The following is a 21,408-nucleotide window of genomic DNA, read 5'->3' as shown; positions in this document are numbered from 1 at the left end:
TCACACCAACACCTCTGCTTTCTTAAAAGTTTGCGTAGATCTGACATGTCATCAAAAATTTTGGCAAACATAAATGTCCAGTGGACAGTACCCTTATTAGGTCATCACGGCCTGTATGGAAACACCAATATCCAGGAACGGAAAAGGCCAAGAAAGTGATGGTACAGCCCAGCATGTTGTATATTCAATATTTCAGTAATATTTGAGTAATAGTATAAACATATTGTTTGATTACGCATACTTTGTTTACATAATTCATTATGGGTTATATGTAAAAGTACATGAATGGCATACATCATAAGTGAGCACTTCACCACAGTAAAGCTAAGTGTACACATTCTCCTGGGCTCCTGTGTTTTTTCCTTTGATTAGTTTTGGAGTTACAAAAGATGATGGTGGTGATAAGTAAGTCTTTAAACAAACCCGAAATGTCTTCCTACCTGTTGAAGCACAGCGAAACGTTTGAATTTATAAAAACGACCACAGCATAATTTTTCTTTGGAAGGGGATAAAGAGACATTTGAGTTTTTAAAAAAGGTGCAGCATGTATTTTTTTTCTTCAGAAGGGATAGAGAAAGACGGCTGAGTTAAAACAAAAGGCAGAAAAGAAAACAAACAAAATTCACAGGTTCATAAACAGTGAGCACTAAGTAATTTTTTTTAAAAAGCAGGAATTGCTGGCTATATTGGAAAGATAAGTGTGTTTAATTGCACAAAGGATAACTAGGTGATGTACACTGAACAAATTAAGCAGTATTTAAAAGCAGATGAAAAACGAGTGCCAGTTTTGCTGAGTGCAATTGTTGGAAGAAAATGCAGTTTCTTTAGAAGTTTGACTATTCCAACCAAACCAGCCAAAATGAGTTTTGCTAATATTGTGAAGATAATGCAGGAATATTTAGAAATGAAGCCACTGTTGATTTCAGAGCACTTTAGGGTTCTTAATAGAATCAAAGGAAAGGGGAGTCTGTTTCAGCATATGTAGCTGATTTGAAGAAATTGAGCATAGGCTTAATGATACACTGAGAAATTGTTTAGTTTGTGGAATCTTACAAGAAAGCATTCAAAAATGGTTTCTAACTGAAACACAACTCATTTAAAAGAACAGCTGAAATCGCATATCAATGAAAACTGCAGCTAGAGGCACAATTGAGTTGCAAACAGGAATAAAACTGAGCATAAACAAAATTGCAGCCTCAAATCAGAAACCTGGCTGGCCGAACAAATTGTGTTAAGTTTGTGGCAGGAGCTCACATACACTAGAGCAATGCAGGTTTAAAGATGATACTTGCAGTAAATGTGACAAAGTAGGACGCATACAAAAAGCACATCGGGCAGAAAAAAATAAACGGACTGCACAGGGAAGTGAAAAAGAAAGTCAAGTTGTAGTTCAAAAAAGAGCACTAATCTGCTGTGATGAAAAGTCTGATAACCTTGCATTCTGTTGATGTGTTGAGAAGCTTCTTCTCAAGGACTGGTGTTTCAGAACACTGAGTCAGTGATAATAGACCACAGTTAGTTGTGGAACAGTTTCAGTCATTCCTGAAAATGAATGGAATAGGACATATTACCACACAGCTAGTCAATGGCTTGGTAGAAAGTTTTATTCATAACTTAAAGAATGCATTACAAGCAATGTCAGCAAAACGCACTGCAGTGACACTGAATCAGAAGCTTGCCAAATTCCTGAATATCGCAATACAACACACTCCACAAACAGAAATGAAGTTCCTAGGTCCTCCCTTGCATTCACAATTGGATCTCTTCAAACCCACTCAGAAGGAGTAAGCAGGACAAACAACTGAGACAAACTGAAGGGCTTTTCAAACAGGGAGCTTCAATGATTCACTCTTGGATGAGCAGTCCTGGTGAGGAACTACAGAAGAGATCAAAAGTGAGTACTTGGAAAGATTAAGACCAGAAAAGGACCACCCTCAATGGAGATTATGTCTAATGTCATCTGGAGATGACACATCTATCAGTTGAGGAGAACAAAGTCCTCAACTGATAGAGAAGAAAGATGTCCAGAGCTGTCAGAATCACTCTGGCAGTCCCGAAGTCAACTCCAACAACCACTCCAAGGAGGCCCTGGAACCTGAGATTGTTTCATGGTCATATGTCTCTCCTGCCAAACAGAGTGACCCCCACCTTGTCAGGAAAGACATTATCCCACGAGAGTAAGAAATCCCCCACAGCGATTAAATATAGTTCTGAGTGGGATAATTTAAAGTTTAATTTGCTGTGGGTGTCTGTATAGTACACGTTGAGTACCGCTTACCTGAAATGCTTGGAGCCGGAAGTGTTTTGGATTTTGGAGTATATAATGAAAATATAATGTGTGCAGGGTAGCAAAAGCAGTACCGCAGCATTGGGAGAAGTCAAGTCAAGTCAAGGTGCTTTTTATTGTCATTTCGACCATAAACTGCTGGTACAGTACACAGTAAAAATGAAACAACATTCCTCCAGGACCATGGTGCTACATGAAACAACACAGAACTACAAATAGGAGATTTACCAGGATGCTGCCTGGTTTAGAGAGTATGGATTATGATCAGAGATTAAGGGAGCTAGGGCTTTACTCTTTGGAGAGGAGGAGGATGAGAGGTGACATGATAAGAGGTATACAAAATATTAAGAGGAATAGACAGAGAGGACAGCCAGTACCTCTTCCCCAGGTCACCACTGCTCAGTACAAGAGGACATGGCTTTAAGGTAAGGGGAGGGAAGTTCAAGGGGGATATTAGAGGAAGGTTTTTCACTCAGTGGTTGGTGCGTGGAATGCACTGCCTGAGTCAGTGGTGGAGGCAGATACACTAGTGAAATTTAAGAGACTACTAGACAGGTATGTGGAGGAATTTAAGGTGGGGGGTTATATGGGAGGCAGGGTTTGAGGGTCGGCATAACATTGTGGGCCGAAGGGCCTGTAATGTGCTGTACTATTCTGTTCTACACTAGACTATGTAAAACAACACAAAAACTACACGACTACAGACCTACACAAGACTACATAAAGTGCACAAAGCAGTGCAGGGGAGCACAATAATTAATTAATTAATAATAAACAAGACAATAGGCACAGTCGAGGACAAATTTCAATATAATCATTAATGATGTAGATGTCAGTCTAGACTCTGGGTATTGAGAAGTCAGATGGCTTGGAGGAAGAAACTGTTGCACAGTCTGGTTGTGAGAGCTTGAATGCTTTGGTACCTTTTGCCAGATGGCAGGATGGAAAAGAGTTTATATGAGGGGTGTGTGGGGACCTTCACAATGTTGTTAGCTTTGCGGGTGCAGCGTTTGGTGTAAATATCTGTAATGGGGGGAAGAGAGACCCCGATGATCTTCTCAGCTGACCTCGCTATCCGCTGCAGAGTCTTGCGATCCGAGACGGTGCAATTCCCGAACCAGGCAGTGATGCAGCTGCTCAGGATGCTCTCAATACAACCCCTGTAGAATGTGTTGAGTATGGGGGGTGGGAGATGGACTTTTCTTAGGCTTTGCAGAAAGTAGAGACGCTGCTGGGCTTTCTTGGCTATGGAGTTGGTGTTGGGGGACCATTAGCCGCTGCATCTCCTCTCTGTATGCTGACTGATCGGTCTTGCTGATGAGGCCCATCGCAGTCGTGTCATCGGCAAACTTGATGAAGTGATTCGAGCTGTGTGTTGCAGCACAGTCGTGGGTCAGCAGAGTGAACAGCAGTGGACTGAGCACACAGCCCTGGGGGGCCCCAGTGTGATGGTGTTGGAGATGCTGCTCCCAATCCGGACTGACTGAGGTCTCACAGTCAGGAAGTCTAGGATCCAGTTGCAGAGGGAGGTGTTCAGGCCCAGCAGTTTCAGCTTTCCAGTCAGGTGCTGAGGAATGATTGTGCTGAATGCTGAACTGAAGTCTATGAACAGCATTCGAACGTACGTGTCTTTTTTGTCCAAGTGGCAATGCGTCGTCTGTTGAGCGGTTGGGACGATACGCAATCTGCAGAGAGTCCAGTGAGGGGGGTAGCAGGGTCTTGATGTGCCTCATGATGAGCCTTTCGAAACACTTCATGATGATGGATGTGAGTGCAATGGAATGGTAGTCATTGAGGCAGGACACTGAAGATTTCTTCGGCACAGGGATGATGGTTGGCGGCCTTGAAGCACGTTGGAATGACAGCGCTGCTTAGGGAGATGTTGAAGATGTCAGTGAGAACATCTGCCAGCTGGTCTGCACACCCTCTGAGCACTCTGTCAGGAATATTGTCTGGTCCAGCAGCCTTCCGTGGGTTGACCCTGCATAGAGTTTTCCTCTCATCAGCCTCGGTAAGACACAGCACCTGGTCATTGTGAGGAGGAGTAGCCTTCCTCACCACCAACAGAATCAGCTGTTAGCAACAACAAACTACAGCAGGCTTTCAGTCTCCACCTACAATGCAGTGTTTTGATTAAAAGGTTACTGTACACTGTATTTGTATTTTACATTTTTTTTAGGTTTTATGTACAATATAAAAACAATCAACATTGTGGACTTGTTCTGGTGATAGATTTTCATCAGCAATGCTTTAAAATTTTAATACCTTTACATAAGAGATAAAACCATTCAGCATCATAGACTTGTTCTGTTACTGTATTTTCATGATCAGTTGCTTTAAACCATGCTTTTTCTTAAAGATCTATAACCAACCTGCTGAATATTCACAATTACCTTCAATTTCCAGTTCGTTGTGATAGATCTTTGCTTGTTTCAAGATCAGCACACTGTTAAGTGGCACATATTCACACTGACACTGATGGTACATGATCAAGAACTTCAATTTTCACTTTATGCAGTGTTGTTCTATTTTTCATTAACTTCTGTTCTTATATATGTGAGGTCACTTCTCAGAGCTGTCTGTGGTGTGCAGAGATCTGTGCATCACCTGTGAACTTTTCCAGCACCCTGTGGAGCTTTCCATTTGTGACGTCATGTCAGCACTCAAAAAAAATGGTATTCACAGGTTTTTGGAATTTGGAATTTTGGGTAAGGGGTACTCAACCTAGTAGCAATATACTGTATCTGTAAGTTGAAATGCATTGTGTATTGAGTTGGAGTTTATAATTAAGCCGGGAGGAGTGTGTATATTTAATATTTCAAAAGTATTCAGTAATATTATAAATACATTTTTGATTACACATTATTTGCTGTCTCTATAATTAATTATGGGTTATATATAGAAGTATGTGAATGGCATTCGTCATTACATCACCATGTCATGAGTGAGTGCCTCACTATGGTAAAGCTAAGCATACTTGTTCTCCTGGGCTCCTGTGTTTTCCTTTTGATTAGTTTTGGATTTACAAATCATACCAGTTCATCACAGGAGAAGGCCTCCCCACCATTGAATTGCAGGAGTACTGCCGCAGGAAAGCAGCATCTATTTTCAAATTGTCCCTGATGTTGGATGGTGTTTTCTTGTGAATAAGTAACAAGAAGTGGGCAACCAGGCCATTCCCTCTTCTCTCTATTACCATTGGGCAGGAGGTACAGAAGCCTTTGGTCCCACACCATTAGGCTCAGGAACAGTTACTACCCGACAATGATCAGACTCCTGAACCAATGTGGATAACTTCAGTCCCCATGATTCCATGACCTACAGGCTCACTTTCTTTATAACTTGTGTTCTCAGTATTATTTTTATTTGTCTTTATCTCCTTTTGCACATTGGAGTTTGTCAGACATTGTCTGTTTATATAGTTCTTTTGTAAAATTTTATTGTATTTACTTGCCTGCAAGAAAATGAATCTTAAGTTAGTATATAGTAACATGTACATACTTTGATAATAATTTACTTTGAACTTTTGAACTTGAACAAAGTAAGCCAAATATATTTTGAGCTTGGGAACTGGAATCTTTTGATTGAATTACTTATTTTTAGCATATTACCTTTCCTTCTCTTCTAAAATAAAAAGCTCATTATATGATTTTTTAATGAATGGATTAACGAAATGTGGATGTGAGCAAATTGACAGAAGGTGATTGGTAAAGAGTGAACTTAAGAGTCTTATGCAAGCATAATGATGACATAATGAACTGCAAGGAACAGGAAATATTTAGTATATGTTACCAACTGAGTACATTTCTAACATTATTATTACATTGCAATTTTCCAGCAGTAATCTCCTCAAGCAACTTAAATAATAGCTAAAAGTGCTGAATGTTCTGCATCTGAATGGTCAGAATTTAAAATGAGATGCATTATGGTTATATATTCTTGTAAAAGCAGGGTTTAAAAGAAAACTTAATTGAGTATTCAACATTAAATGCTAACTGGCGCCAGTCCTTACACATCAAGTCCTACATTATTAAAATCTTTTATTTTAAACTGAATTCCCATTCATCTTATTTTTCAGATGAATATGCTGCTCCTCGGGCAATCCTAACGGGTCATGACTTTGAGATTAGCTGTGCTGCAGTATGTGCAGAACTTGGTCTAGTTATCAGTGGTTCTAAAGGTAGGTATGGGAAAAGAATGTTTATTGAACTGTCATATTTTATTGCAAAGTGCAATTATTCATTATTTAAGGGGCCGTATCTTCCTACTTGATATTAAAAAAACTCCCCGATTCCTACATTAATACAATTTTATCATGCTTTTCACAGATTGGTTATGTAAAGAGTCATTTCATGAGAAAGAGTTGGAGGCAACGGTTGTGGCAATCTAACATGAGGGGAAAATATAAGTGTCTAGAGGAGAGCTATGACAAATAACATTATAATTAGATTGGGAGATGCACATCAAAAGTATAAACCTGTCTATATATCTTTTTTTTCTTTCCCATGTATTTATCCAGCTTCACCTATACTTTTAACGTTAACCACTGCTTGTAACACATTTCACATTCTAATCATTCCTTGAGTGATTGAGGTTCTCCTGAATTTCCCAAGGTGCAAACAAGATTAACCAGATATGCTGGTGATATACTGAAGTGAAAAGAATGAATTGCCTCAGGCTCTTTTCTGTAAGAAAGAAAAGGATGACTTTGAAAAGTTCTTAAAATTTTTCAAAGGTAAATTGGAAAGACACTAAATATTAAAATTATTTCACATTGTGTGCACATTTTTACAAGTTGCCTAATATTTCATTTTATCTTATTGAGATCTGGTATTAACTAGCATTGTTAATTCTTTGAGGCAGAAATATTAAATTCTCAAATTCAAACTATTTCTGCAAACTGTCATTAGCAGTGATGCCATCTTGGGGAATGCCTCATTTGAACCTTTCCTTGTCTGAAAACTCTTGTTTTCCTTTCTCTATGCAGCATGCTGTCCATTTTGCTACTTAACCTACTTTCCTCATTTCATGCTTATTGTTAGTACGTTATCAAAGGCCATTTGGGAATGCTAAACATATTGCATCTCTTGCACAACTGTTGTACGCTCATTCTGCTGCATCTCACAAAAATGTAAAAGTGTGTGTGCCTGGACTAGGCAACTGTATATTACTTAAGCTTATCAGTGGTGGAAAAAAATGATAGAATTGTTACTGAACAATTCTGAAAATCAAAATTGCACACTTCATGCTTGCACTCATATTTTACATGTTTGTATGATGTAACAGAATGAGTATACAGTAGTTATACACACACACACACACACACACACACACACACACACACACACACACACACACACACACACACACATATATATATATATATATATAGTTACAATAGAACTACTACTGAGGCAGTAGTTCTTCCTCAGCCTTAGGTTTTTAATATTCACATATATAATCCATCCAGTTCTAATGTAGGGGTTTTAATCTGAAATGTTAAATCATTAGATGCAGCCTGCTCTGTTGAATATTTCCAGCACTTTATGTTTTTATTTTCGATTTCCAGTATCTGCATGTCCTTTGACTTTTCACCAGCCCATCATTAGATAAGTTGATCATTCATCTCCCCCATTTCCTATTTCAATCATTTATTTAAAATTATTTTTCTAATGTATAAACACTGTGTTTACTATCCTGGGAAATCATTATCCAAGATAACTAAACTGTTGGTGTTGTTACTTGTGAGTTTATCTTGTCCATCATTTAGCAGCCCTATCTTCATACACATTCTCTTTTTGTTATTGTTGATTTGTGGAATATCATAAATTTTGCAATTAATTTTATAATTCAACTGAAGTTAGATACATTTTCAAGTTTCATGAACTTTATAGAATTTGGCATTTAATTACTAGATAAAATAGATATATAAGGTACCAACTGAGTAAATGTAGAAATTAGGAGAAATTTCATTGATTAAGGACTAATGGGAATGTAGAATACACTGCTCCAGAGAGAATACAGCAAACAGCTTTAATATGCCGAGCAGGTCATAATAACAGCTCCAGGGAGAAAGATTTAGATGGTAGGGAAGTACGGGCACAGGATGGGAGAATTGGATTCAAAAGTATAAAATATTTGTGCTTGGACTGTTGGATTGAGTATTGTAAATTTCTATATGCTTAGATGGAAAGAAAAAAACTTGAGGCTAGGTATTCTATAGATGTCTTGTGAGCTGTGTTACTAGTAATATTAAGGTACTGGATCAGTTGTACAGAAAACAAGGGGATAGTTAAAGTTTTAGAAGATGAATCGCATAAATAATACACCATGTGGAATGTCAAAGTAGGTAAAACTTGGAAGTCATTTAATACAAAAGGCTCTAATCATGTTGGTCCTGTTTTGTGTCACTGTGCAAAAAAAACCTAAAATTGTTACTCAGTCTGAATGCCCTTGCTTACACTCTTGTATGTCCCAAATCCCTGCACTGCTTGTGATTTCCTGTGAAAACAGAAACCTTTTTTTAATGAACTCTACCTACTGCTGATTTTGCTCCAGAAAAATTTTATTACCTTTTCCCAGAGGCTTTAAAATATGTTTTTATAAAAGAATTACCAGATGTCTGACCCAAACAAAGTTCTATTTAATTGAGTAACTTTTTCAAAATCTGTCATTGTGTCTAAAAAGATGATCATTGGGTCAGACTTAGAGATTCAACCTGTGACATGCAGAGCATACCAACTCAGGTTGGCTCTGGCTATGTTGAAACAACATATTTGAATCTGTAACTACTTTGCACATGATATTTGCTGTTTTACCTTTTTTTAAAAGAAAAACTAAGAGAAAGTGTGAGCTGTTGTTAGTTTTAAAAATACAATGAGAAAGAATGTTCTTTTTGAGAAGACAGTTCTAGAAAGGACATTATGTAGATTGGGTTGATAAATAATAATGTATACAATACCAGTGGAATCCTAGGGCAAAAAGTAAAACTGAGGTGGTGCTGGTGCCTTACTGCTCTAGGAACCTGAGTTTGATCCAGACTTTGGGCACTGTATATGCACAGTTTGCACAATTCTTCCTTTAATCTAAGTGGTCCTTTTCCTCCTACATCCCAAAGCTTGCTAGTTCATGAAAGGTACTGCAAATCACCCCTTAGTGTAAGTAAGTGGTTGATGGGCATGTGAGAGAACAAATTGCAAGAGCATGTGGAAATAAGGAGAGTGGATTGCTGTCAATTGGTATGCGCTTATGAATTAATTGGCTTCCTTCTCCCCTGTATTAAATAAGTGATTTGAGTGTGCTGTATAGAAAGAAATGTTGATTATATGTTTTTGAAAAATTCACCAAAATGTCTTTATTCTTCTGAATTCATAGAGGGTCCATGCCTGATCCACACAATGAATGGGGACTTGCTGAAGGCCCTTGAAAGCCCCGAAAACTGCTTGCATCCCAAATTAATCCAGTTGTCCCCTGAAGGCCAGTGCGTTATTTATTTTGAAAAGGGGCAATTTTGTGTCTTCAGTGTAAATGGAAAGCTGCTAACGAAGATGGAGACAGAGGATTCGGCAAAGGTAACCAATTGTTTATATTTCGAACTCAAGGTGCTTTGTGTGCCCTATCCTTCTTGATGCTTTCTCCATGCTTTCTCCAAACGTGAAGAAGTATTGATTTGTCTATGGTTAGCCAAGATGAAACTGGGACAAGATTGGTGATTGTCCTCAAGGTTTTCTTGGCTTTGCATAATATGATGAACCATGAAACTTCATAGAATCTCCTTTTAGTTTTGATAAATCCCATGACCAAAGCACATTATCCACTGTCACTTCTTCCCTGTTCTCTTTCCACCCTTGATCCCTTTCACTTTCTCTATGGGAGTCTCAGATAGGCTTGTTCCACAGGTAGAATAGGTCATACCCAGATATAGTCGTGAAGAAATCCAGGATGTTGGATTCAACTATGTTGAACTTTACACTTGGCAAATGAAATTCTACTTCCAATTAAAGACACCAGTCTTCAGATGTTTGTCAGGAGAAATTTCAGGATCAAATGTGCCTGGACTGTCACGTTTGAGATTTTATTTGAGAGCAGGGCTAGCCAAAATGATTAATAGCCTCACATGAGGATTTGAATCATGACACTAAGTTACGAGGTTAGAAGCACCAGAACAAAAATACACTTTGTGTATGCTAAGTTGGGTTCTAAAACTGGTAACAGTAATAGAAAGATCTACAATTATCTACATTTTCCTCTTACCCATGTTTTGCATTCAACCAAACTTTTCCTGAGTCCAGAGGCCTGATTTCCCTGGACTAGATATCCTGGAGTCAGACCGAGAGACTATGAATGATACAGGAGCTCCACTGCTGTAAGGAGATGTGTGCAGGCCAAGGACAGCTCTTTTCATAAACTTCCCTGAAAAGCTTTGATGGATAGCTTGACTCGGCCTCGGGCTTTATTCCTTATTGTGATGTCAAAGCCTTTCAATGTTCCTTTCATAGCATTTTTAGAACATTGAGCTAAAAAGATCAGAAAATTTCAAAAATCATTTCACACCAAATTAAAAACACTGTGTAAATAATTAAAAACAGTGCACCACACCCTCTTGGTTCCCCAAATGGTTAAAATGTTTAAACATTTTAAAATGTTAATTAAAATACATTAAGATATTAACATAATTGGAAAAAATATTAATAAAATTGAGCACAGGTTTATTTATTCCATTTGTCTGACATGCTTCCCTGGGATAAAGCTGAGGGCAGGGCCACAGATGAATCTGGTCCCTTTTGTCAATATATCGTTCTTCAGCTGCAGGACATAATGGTGACTCTAATAGCAGCTTGTCTGGTGGATGTACCACGGTCCAACCTCCAGCTCACCTCAAACTTACGGCTTTCATAGCACACACTCACACACAAGTCCAAGAGGTGCTGAGTCACAAGCAGTTGGCAGCTTGTGCTTCCCTTTGGCTGTGATTCAGTCCATTCAACTCAATGACGATGTTGCTTTTTCAGACAAAATGCTACCTGAAGAGCCTTGAAATTTCATGGAATCTCCAAATTATTTTGATAAGCTCCAGGGCTAAATCACCTCACAATTTTGACTTAAAATTATGACCTTGCAAGATCATTGATGTGGAATCTGAGCAAGCTCATGCTCCATTGTTGAGCTCCTTGAGGTATCCAAAAGCTGTGTGCTGCTTGGAAAATAGTGGTGGAGCCCAAGTTCTGAATTTATGCAGAAGTCCTAAACACTTACTGGCACTTACAGTTAAAAATACCAGAAGAATTACTCCCATGTCGAACATCAGACCAATGAACAATACCTTACAGGTTTTGTGCAGTAATTTCTTTGTATAAACATTTTCTGAAAAGATTTTTCTCCTAAGCTCTCCATTCAATCCAGTTAAAGGCTTGTAAAGTTCCTGAATGGAGGGAAATCAGTTAAGTTTTTCCTCTCTATCTCCCAAGTCAAAACTGTTTTGTGATCAAGATTTGTGAAAGAAAAAAGAGAAAATCAGTATATCAGTTTTATATTTCCTGTGGTTGAGACATCCCTAGGTGTTTCAGAGCTAATTAGTAACTTCCTCAACACAGCCACAATTGTTCATGTTGGGCAAATTTACAGGCTACGTTTCATATGCAGTATAAGAGATGAGTGTCTAGTTAGTCAGCACTTGGCCCCTTACACCATTCTAAAGAAGCCCTACATAAGTTCAAAGAACAGTTTCTAATGAGCACATTTCAACTTTCTTGGCTCAACATTGATTTCAGATAACAATTCTATTCTAGATGAAGAGTTGTTGACCTAACCATTAGCTCTGTTTCTCATTTTCCAGATGTGGCCTGACCTGCTGCATATTTCAGATATTTTTTACATTTATTTTAGATTTCCTGCTTTTTTTTTAATGTCATAGCTATTAATTCTCCACAAAGACTGCCTGAAATGCTGAGTATTTCCTCAGCTAGCATGTTTTTATTTCAGATTTCCAACATCTGCAGTATTTTTCTCCTTTCAAGTTTATGTTTTTAATGGCTTTGGAAAGAATATTTACTTGCACAAGTATTCTCTGCCTGAAGTTGTTTATGATCATTTATATTGATTCATGGGGCTTCAGTTTGATATTTCATTCAAAATGTGGCACCACTTACTATGTTGCATTCGTCTGAGTTTTGGTATTGTGGTCAGATTCGAGGGCTAGAGTTGGCATCTTTCTCCCTCAGCGACATTAAGCCAAGCCTCTGACTCATCTTGTGTATAAACAGAGCACAGTACACTCCTCGTGCTAGTACAAGGAGTGCTTAAAGCAATGCACTTCCCTAAGTGATTAAGCATTAGGCATATTTTTAATTTTATTTTCATTGCTGTTATCGCTCAGATTCCTTTGCCATGATTGAATACTTTCTCCTGTCAGCAGGGAGTTTGTGTTTTTCTTAAGTATTGAACCTTGAGAAGGGAAAGATTTGGTTTGCTCAAATATATTTACTGCTGATTTAAAAAAAAATATGCACAATGAATTTCATTGAACTTCTTCGGCATCCTGCATATTTTAAGTATTTAGTGTTTTAAACTTTGGAAATTTTACTTTATGTAATTGTGAAGGAATCTGCAGATGTGCCCTTAGAAAGTCTGGCTTTGAGCAGCCTTGAGCTTTTGAGGTTTACCATGCTTTAAGCCAAATAAAATTATATGATTAAAGACTATTTGAGATAAACAATGATTGCTCAAAGACTGTGAAATGACATTTTTGGTGGTATTTGAAATGAAGAGAATTCATCGGGTAATGCAGACTCCTTTGGGTATTGGACTGTGTACAAGAAATTCTTTGAGATACCTTTCAGATGTCATGAAAGGAATATGAGAATGCTGACAACTGCAAGACTGCCAATCTTCAAGCATAAGACAGGATTCAAATTCACTTTTATCTTACATGGCAAAGAAAGATTACAAGCAAACTTCCATTCTGTCTGTGAAATATGTACTTTTTCACCAAGGATTTGCAGTTGCAACCTGATTTGCAACCTGAATTTCTGTCCTAAGTTATCAGTCTGACACTCATAACATTAGTTAGTTTGTTTTAAATTAAGAGTCATTGGTGAAATCTATCCTTGCATTATGATTTTCTCTCTCTTCATGCGATATATTTCCTTAGTCTCTTTCTGATGTTTTTTATTCCCGACTGGTCCTTTCAGAGAAACATTCCTGTGTAGCTTTAAACCTCTTCTTGTGACAATCAAAAGGTAAACAGCCAATAAAATGAGGAAACATTATAATTTTTGGCCAAATGTTCTGTTTTGCAGCTGTTTTTTATTTAGTTTATGGTGGCATAACACTGCCCTAGCTTGTGCAGTCAATTCATTTCTACGGAAAGAGCTGCTTTAAGGCGTGTTGTTTTCATAAAGTACATTTTAAGAATTTTCTTTCCATGCATATTATTGAATTCAGAATCTACTAGAGAAATACTGCTGTATCTACATTGAAATTGCTTCTCTAATTGTCTTGAGGCATCCTAAGCTGCTTCTGTTGGTCATTTTCTTTTGCATTGTGGGTAAAGTTCACTATTTACATCAAAAGTAAAATTACTATTTCTTGTCAAGAAGCTATGCACACAATAGGAAGAGGAATATTCATTTTGTTTTGAAATTAGGTGAAAATGAAATTGTATTTTCCTGTAGTAGGTAAAAATAGTTATTTTGGAGAAAATGTTCTTTCTATGAAATGTTAGGTGTATAAGGGTAGGTAATTAGACATTGGTAGGAAACCAGTTTTGTGCTTGGATCCATCTTATATGATGTTTTTAAACTAAAACAATTGACCATGAAAAGTTTGTACACAACGTAATCTGGGATTAAAGTTCCTTACTGTTTTTCCTGGTTTCTTCAGGTTTGGACTAGTTGTGCCAGGAAAAAATAATGATACAATCTAGCTGAAACTCCCAGATGGTAAATCTCGAAAAAACAACAGGGGCCATTGTTGCAATTGTTCTGATCTTACTTGATTTATTCCTTTTGTATAATATTTTGGATTCAGTAACCTCGCCAAAATTCAGTGCTCTGATCAAAACATATACAGTATCTGAGCAGTTGTCAAGATTTTGAAATACTTGGCTTACAAATTGCTTTTAGCAGTTCATCTCAACTGGAATGTGACTTGAAGATAGCAGGAATAGAAATATTTAACACAAGGCTCTCATATAGAGGTGATTTCTTCCTAATTTTGGACTGAAAATCCATAGATGCAAGTGGTTTGTATTTCCCTCATTACTCCAAGGAATTACAAGTAAATATTTAATTTTCTCAGTTATTATGATGTCACTGTAACACACTGTTATATGTCTAATGACAGTAGCTGTAAGTTTGGCAGCAATGAACAGTGCCCTTTGAATTATTTTTGAATTTTTATGCCTATAATCATTTTCTTCAGCACCTGCCTATGTGCATTTTTATATCGTAACTATATCCTGACAATGTTGATGCTCAGAATTACAGGAAGAAATCTGATGTAACAAAAACTCTTCTTGTGCTCCAGCCGGGTACAGGTATCGATTATAACTGACGTTTTGATGACAAACCCTGCCATCTTCATCAGGGATGATGCTGAATGCAGAGTTTGTCATTGAAACATTGGTTATAATCAATACCTGTACCCAGCTAGGAGCCTGAGAAGAGATCATTTGTCATTTATGCCAGGAAAACACTAGATCCTTTTACAAATTTGACGTGAATTTGAAATGAGACATAGTTTGATGATTAAATAAACGTTAGCTCAGCTTTCTTCTGATTTTTCAAAATTTGTATGATATTTAGCAAAGAATTTGGTAGTGTTGTGAAACCAAGATGCTTTCTCTGGTCTCCTCAAAAGTTACTGAAATTCTACCCATGATTTTCAGAAAGCCAACAGAGGCTCTTGATCTACAAAAGCTGTGGTTAGTGGCAAATAGATTCTGCTTGTTTATGTATGTCTTAAACAAGCATAATCACTAGACTTCCTACATCTTCTAAACAATATTGAAGTGGGAATTGTGTCACCCATTAACAAATGCATCTTTCAGCTATGTAATTTCACTGCAGTATCATGAACATAACTTGGATAACAATGTCATTTGTCAAATAATTCAGCCATTGACCGAAGAAACTCACCCACTGTTAATGTATATGTCTTTGATTTGTTGGCCAGTAGAAACTAAAATGACATGTTTTCTAAAAGTAAGTATAAGCTGTAAGATATGGACAGTGTGCTTAATGATTTACAGTTGTGACAAACTGACATACTAGGAAAAGTAAAGCTGTCAGTTTAGTGCTAGAAGTGAGAACATTATGTCCTTGGAGAAAGCCCTGGGTGATACTGTTAATATATAGGCTTGTTTAAAAATACCAGCTGTTGAGATGCAGCCAAAGGTAGCAGTTGACTAAGTGGATATGAGCTGAGAGCTATGTTGTAATATGTGCTGTTCTTCTCCAGGCTATGCTACTGAGTCGTGATGGGCAATACCTCATCACTGGGGGAGACAGTGGAGTAGTGGCTGTGTGGCAGGTCTGGGACCTCAAACAGCTGATGACCTACCCAGGCTGTGACGCTGGTATTAGGTCCATGGCTATGTCCCATGATCAGAGGTAAGAAATTATAAAGAAACTACTTGATTAAGCACTGTCCCCTTTCTCGATCTCTCTGTCTCCATCTGTAGAGGCAAACTGTCTACCAACATCTTTTATAAACCCACCAATTCCCACAGCTATGTTGACTATGCCTCTTCCCACCCTGTCTCCTGCAAAAATACTACTTTCTTTTCTCAGCTCCCTCATCTCTGCTGCATCTGTTCACAGGATGAGGCTTTCCTTTCCAGGATATTCCCCTTCTTCCAGCTTTGATGCTGCTCTTGCCCACATCTCCTCCATTTCCTGGACAGCCAAGCTCACCCCATTTTCCCACCACCTTAAAAGAGGGATAGATTTCCTCTTTTCCTCACCTACCACCCCATGAGCAGTGCATCCAATGTATCATTCCCTGCAATTTCTGCCATCTTCAACAGGATGCTCGCACCAAACATATCACACCCCTTCCCCCCACTTTCTGCAGGACTGCTCCCTCATGATTCCTTTGTCCATTCAGCCCTCCTCATTAATCTCTCACGTGCCACATATTCTTACAAGTGACAGAAATGCTACCTCTATTCATTCACCTCCCCGCTTACCTCCATTCAGGGCTCCAAACTTTCCAGGTGAGATGTCTATTGTGCTCCCAGTTCAGCCTCCTCTACATTAATGCCACCCAACATAATTGGGAACCGTTTTGTTGAGCACCACTGTTCCATCTGCCAAAGTGGAATTTCCCGGTGGCCAAACATTTTAATTCCTATGCCCATTTCTGTGTCTTGTGAGTCCATAGCTTCCTCTTCTCCCACAATGAGGCCACTATCAGGGTGGAAGAGCAACCTCATATTCCATCTGGGTAGCATTCAACCTAGAAACATAGAAAATCTACAGCACATTACAGGCCCTTCGGCTCACAATGTTGTACCAACCATAGAATTACCCTAGTAGGCCAAGTTCACTCAACCTAAACTCGTAAGGCATGCTCCCCAATCCCGGCAACATCCTTGTAAATCTCCTCTGCACCCTCTCTATAGCATCCACATCCTTCCTGTAATGAGGTGACCAAAACTGAACACAGTACTCCAAATGGGGTCTAACCAAGGTCTTATATAGCTGTAACATTACCTCACGGCTCTTGAACTCAATCCCATGGTTGTTGACACCATACGCCTTCTTAACAACACTGTCAACCTGCATACCACCTTTGAGTGTCCTACAGACACAGACCCCAAGATCTTGCTGATCATTCACACTGCCAGGAGTCTTACCATTAATATTATATTCTGTCTTCAAATTTGACCTACTGAAATAAACCATTTCACACTTAATGGGTTGAACTCGAACCTGATGGCATGAATATCAATTTCTCCTTACAGTATTTTTTGTTCCCTCTGCCTTCCCTCTTTTTCTATTTCCCACTTTGGCCTCTCACCTCTTCTCACCTGCCTATCACCTTCCCCTCATGCCACTCCTTCCTTTTATGCCATGATCCACTCTCCTATCTGATTCCTCCTTCTCTAGCCCTTTACTTTTCCCATCCACCTGGCTTCATCTTTCACCTTCTAGCAAGTCCTCCTTCCCCTCCCCCCACCTTTTTATTTTGACGTCTGCCTCTTTCCTTTCCAGACCTGAAGAAGGGTCTTGGCCCAAAACATCGACTGTTCCTTCACTTCCATAGACGCTCCCTGACCTGCTGAGTTCCTTCAGCATTTTGTGTGTGTTGCTCTGGATTTCCAGCATCTGCAGAATCTCTTTGTGTTTTTGATTAAGCACTACCTGTTATATGGAGCTGGAAAGTGGCAATTGTGTAGTTTTATTAAAATTACTATGTAAAGTTTCGAATCAAATCCCCATGCCAAGCTATAATATTAAAATTCCAGATAGTTACAAGCTAAACTGACAAAATCAATTTGATTTTTACGGTAACTTCTTTTCAGGATATATTTATAGTATTATTCATTTCCATATGAATATACCTGCGTGGTTGTGGGAAGCAAGCAAAACTCCACCATCCTTACAGTCTCTTCATTTTCAGTTGCCAAAGACAATTTTCCTGAACAATTACTGAAAATTTACTCTATTTAAGGGAGAGAGAGTAAAGGAGAGAGAATATTAAAATAAAATGTTATTAATACATGTTGCAATTAAATTCCCATTTTCAAAATAAGATTTTAATTGCAACAGAGAGAGAGATAGGTTTAAGGAGCATTCTCAGTATAAAAAGCAAAACAATAAATGTTTAGGGAGAAACTGAGGATTTTGTTCACACAAAACTTTGGTTACTGTGGCAGTGCAATTAAATTAGGATGCACCAGAAGTTGATGGAGAGTCCATGATATTGGAATATTACAGAGTAAGAGGAAATTACAGATAGAAGGAGAGGATGAAGTATTTTCAAACTAGTGCTTTACTTTACCATATACCCATGTTAGTTAGCAACTACAGGATTGACAAATCTAAGGAATTCTGCTAATTAGGTCATTGGCAGCAGATTTTAGAAAGATTCTTGAAGAGTAGGAGAAGAAAACCTGGAAAAGCCTAAAGGTAACAAAAGCACAAATGACCGATGATTCGTTTGGAAAGTACAGAAAAAGTTGAATTTAGCTGTGTTCTGGAGGAGAAAGTTTAGAAGAAGATTTTTGGTTTGTGATTGAAACTCATATGATGTTTATAATTGCACTGGCTCAGCAATGAGTGGAGATGGGCGTTGGCAACATTGATATAGTAGAAAAACATCCTTTTTAGATGAGAAGGAAGTGGAAACCAAGAAAAGATTCTTGAGCAGAGGCAGGAATACAAGTATTATAAGAGAAAACATTCCAGATAATTGCTTTGAAAGCAGTATAATGCAAGTTATTGCTGAATGTACTGTTTCAGATTGAAAGTGCAAGATATGAATGCTTTAAACGATTGTAATTTTGTATTTTCACTAAGTGGTCTACAGTCATTTTGTGAAATGATTCTGCACTTTTCATGCACCAACTTGGGCCAAACAATGTTCTCAATCTGAAATACCAACAATTCTTCTCTCACCCCACCAACCCCTCCACAGATGCCTCTCGACCTTCATTCAGCATACAGTTCATACAGCACTTTGGGTTTTTTTGCTCCAGCATCTGCAGTTTCTTGTGTTCCAAGATTATTTTCTTTACAAATCTTCAGTCATAAAAATTAATAACTAGGTTTGAAAATTGTAGCTGTAAAATTATTTTGAAGCATATCAGAACATGAATTGTTAATCCTGAAGGAAAAACATTTGATTTAAAACAAGTATGGTTGATATTAAACTTCCCAGCAAGGCATGGTTATATGCAGAGAACTATGTTCTAACCAACACTGGTAAACAGGGTGCCTCATTCCTGTCTGCAGATGCGCAACATTACTTAATCAAGATGATATAATGTTTCCTTTAAAATCTTTTGAGATGACAGTTTACTTCTACTTTAGGAGAAGTTTCTTACAGTAGTTTCATTGCCATAAAGAACTGGTTCAAAGTCAGTTTAGAATCCATACAGCAGGGAAATGATGTATGTTCTCTGGCCCAGAGATGCATTTACACTAAAATACCACAAGGAAATTAGCATTAAATCCACAGCACCAATCAATTGCTATTTTAGGTATTTTTTCCAAGTAGCCTCTCTAAATCTCTATTAACATATAACAGGCAAATCTAAGAGCTTCATTGTGTTAACTTTAAAATGTTATTAAAACAGCTGTCATTACGTGCAATGCGCTGTACTGTCCTGCCTGAAAACGAAATGAGCAAAAAGACATAGATGCTATTATTCACCAAATGTCTAGCACTTTTGAACAAGTAGATGTCTTGCAATGTTACCTCAAATATTATCTTTATTTCGTTGGACAGGACTTAAAAACAATGGTGATGAATGTGGAATTTCTGTGTAATTAATGGTGTGTCTTTAAATTTAGGGTTATCATCACTGGGATGGCATCTGGAAGCATAGTACTGTTTTACATAGATTTTAATCGATGGCATCATGAGTATCAAACAAGGTACTAATAGTGGATTCAAGGCACAGGAACTCACTACCACGTGCAGAGATCTTGAGACTTTCATCGAAAAGAAAGAACAGCCATCATTGGTGCAATGACAGTTTTTAATCAATGGAATCATACAATCCTGTCACTGTATATAATGGCATCCATTAATAAATTTGAATGTAACTTAAAAGTCTCTAGGAAAGCAGAGTATTTTGAAATGCTTACTGCTATTTTTGTAGAATACAAGGAATTTGACATATCATTAGTAAATCACCAGAGGATATAAGTCTGATGCAGAAATACAAAATGTCTATTTTTTAGGAGGAACAAATCTTTACATGATTCTTTATAAAATTGTCATTCATAAGAAATACAAGACTATTTCTTTACCTTCATCTCTGTAAGAAGAATAAATGACTGATTTAAAAGAATGTAAAATTGAATTTTTAAATCAGAAGTTCATAATTATGTTAGAATTAAGCAATATATTTACACCTGTGATTTAATTATTCCATATGCAGAGATCAAATTTTTAAAAAAATTCTCTTTGCACAGAAGGTTTGCACGTGGAAGTGTATATATCCTTTCTAAGGCATGGTTCTTTTTTCTGCATTATTTCCCTAAATGTTATGGTAGCTTAGCACTGATATTACTGGGAACAAAAAGCAATATTTAAATTATGATCTAGATTTTTTTTATCTTTATAACAATGTGTTGGAAACTGTGTTCTTGTCATTGGCATGCTGCTGGGCTGGAAAAGGGATCTTTCCTCAAAGTTTAGATGAACCGTAAATCAATGCAGTGTATTAAGTTTTGTCTGTTCTCCACTAATGTGTGCGTTTCACAGAATCATATCTATTGATTTCATTTCTATAGCCTTTGTTCAACATGTTTATAATCTCAGCATTGTTATACTAAATTCTGATGACTCTTTGTAATTGTGAAGTTCTATTTGAGTTCCCGTCCTGCTTTTGGTGTGTGTGTGAAATCCTACATTTGGGATGTTGTGGACAACCTACAGACCTTCATAAACTAGATTGCTAAAAACATTCCATCTTTCTGGGTGAACATTTCTACAATTTGGATCTTATGGGTGTCTAGTTGCACATTAGTAACCTGCTAGAGGGACCAAGTTACTGTATTTCAAGACCTCACTCAGAAAAACTCTTTTTGGTGATTATTTGGAATGAGTTTATTTCAGTTTGTGTAATGAGATTAAAAATAAAGTTCTCTTGTACCTTGAGACTGAATAGACTTTTATTTGACTGACAGTACTAAAACAATCCAACCTTAAGATCAGCTGCTGTTTATTTAAATAACGTAATATCAAGTAAATCTCTAAGCACCTCATGTAAACCGTGACTTTGCATGACTTATGGATCATGTTTTCCTTTTCTGCAACAGAACTCAAAGTCACCTGAGGCTATGCAACTGCAGATCTGTAGCTCTTTAAAGACAGCTAAATCTCAGCTGGAGAAATAATACCAGCCTTTGTAAGAAGTTAATTATAGAACAAACGCTTTGCTTAAA

General features: G+C 37.6%; 1 protein-coding gene across 1 annotated transcript in view; it reads left to right on the top strand.

The window, feature by feature from the left end:
- lrba (LPS-responsive vesicle trafficking, beach and anchor containing) overlaps positions 1 to 21,121 on the top strand; it is an 817,631-nt gene extending 796,510 nt beyond the window's left edge. The window contains exons 53-56 of the mRNA XM_059965020.1: positions 6,366 to 6,467; positions 9,662 to 9,858; positions 15,746 to 15,897; positions 19,807 to 21,121. Of these exons, the coding sequence (XP_059821003.1) occupies positions 6,366 to 6,467; positions 9,662 to 9,858; positions 15,746 to 15,897; positions 19,807 to 19,897 (542 nt within the window). The 3' untranslated portion in view covers positions 19,898 to 21,121. The remainder of the gene's footprint in view (positions 1 to 6,365; positions 6,468 to 9,661; positions 9,859 to 15,745; positions 15,898 to 19,806) is intronic.
- Positions 21,122 to 21,408: the final 287 nt, after the last annotated feature.

This window comes from Hypanus sabinus, chromosome 3 (genome assembly GCF_030144855.1).
Source record: "Hypanus sabinus isolate sHypSab1 chromosome 3, sHypSab1.hap1, whole genome shotgun sequence".
Lineage (NCBI taxonomy): Eukaryota > Metazoa > Chordata > Chondrichthyes > Myliobatiformes > Dasyatidae > Hypanus > Hypanus sabinus.
The sequence above is the reverse complement of the archived record's forward strand: the minus strand, read 5'-3'. Positions and strand labels throughout refer to the sequence as shown.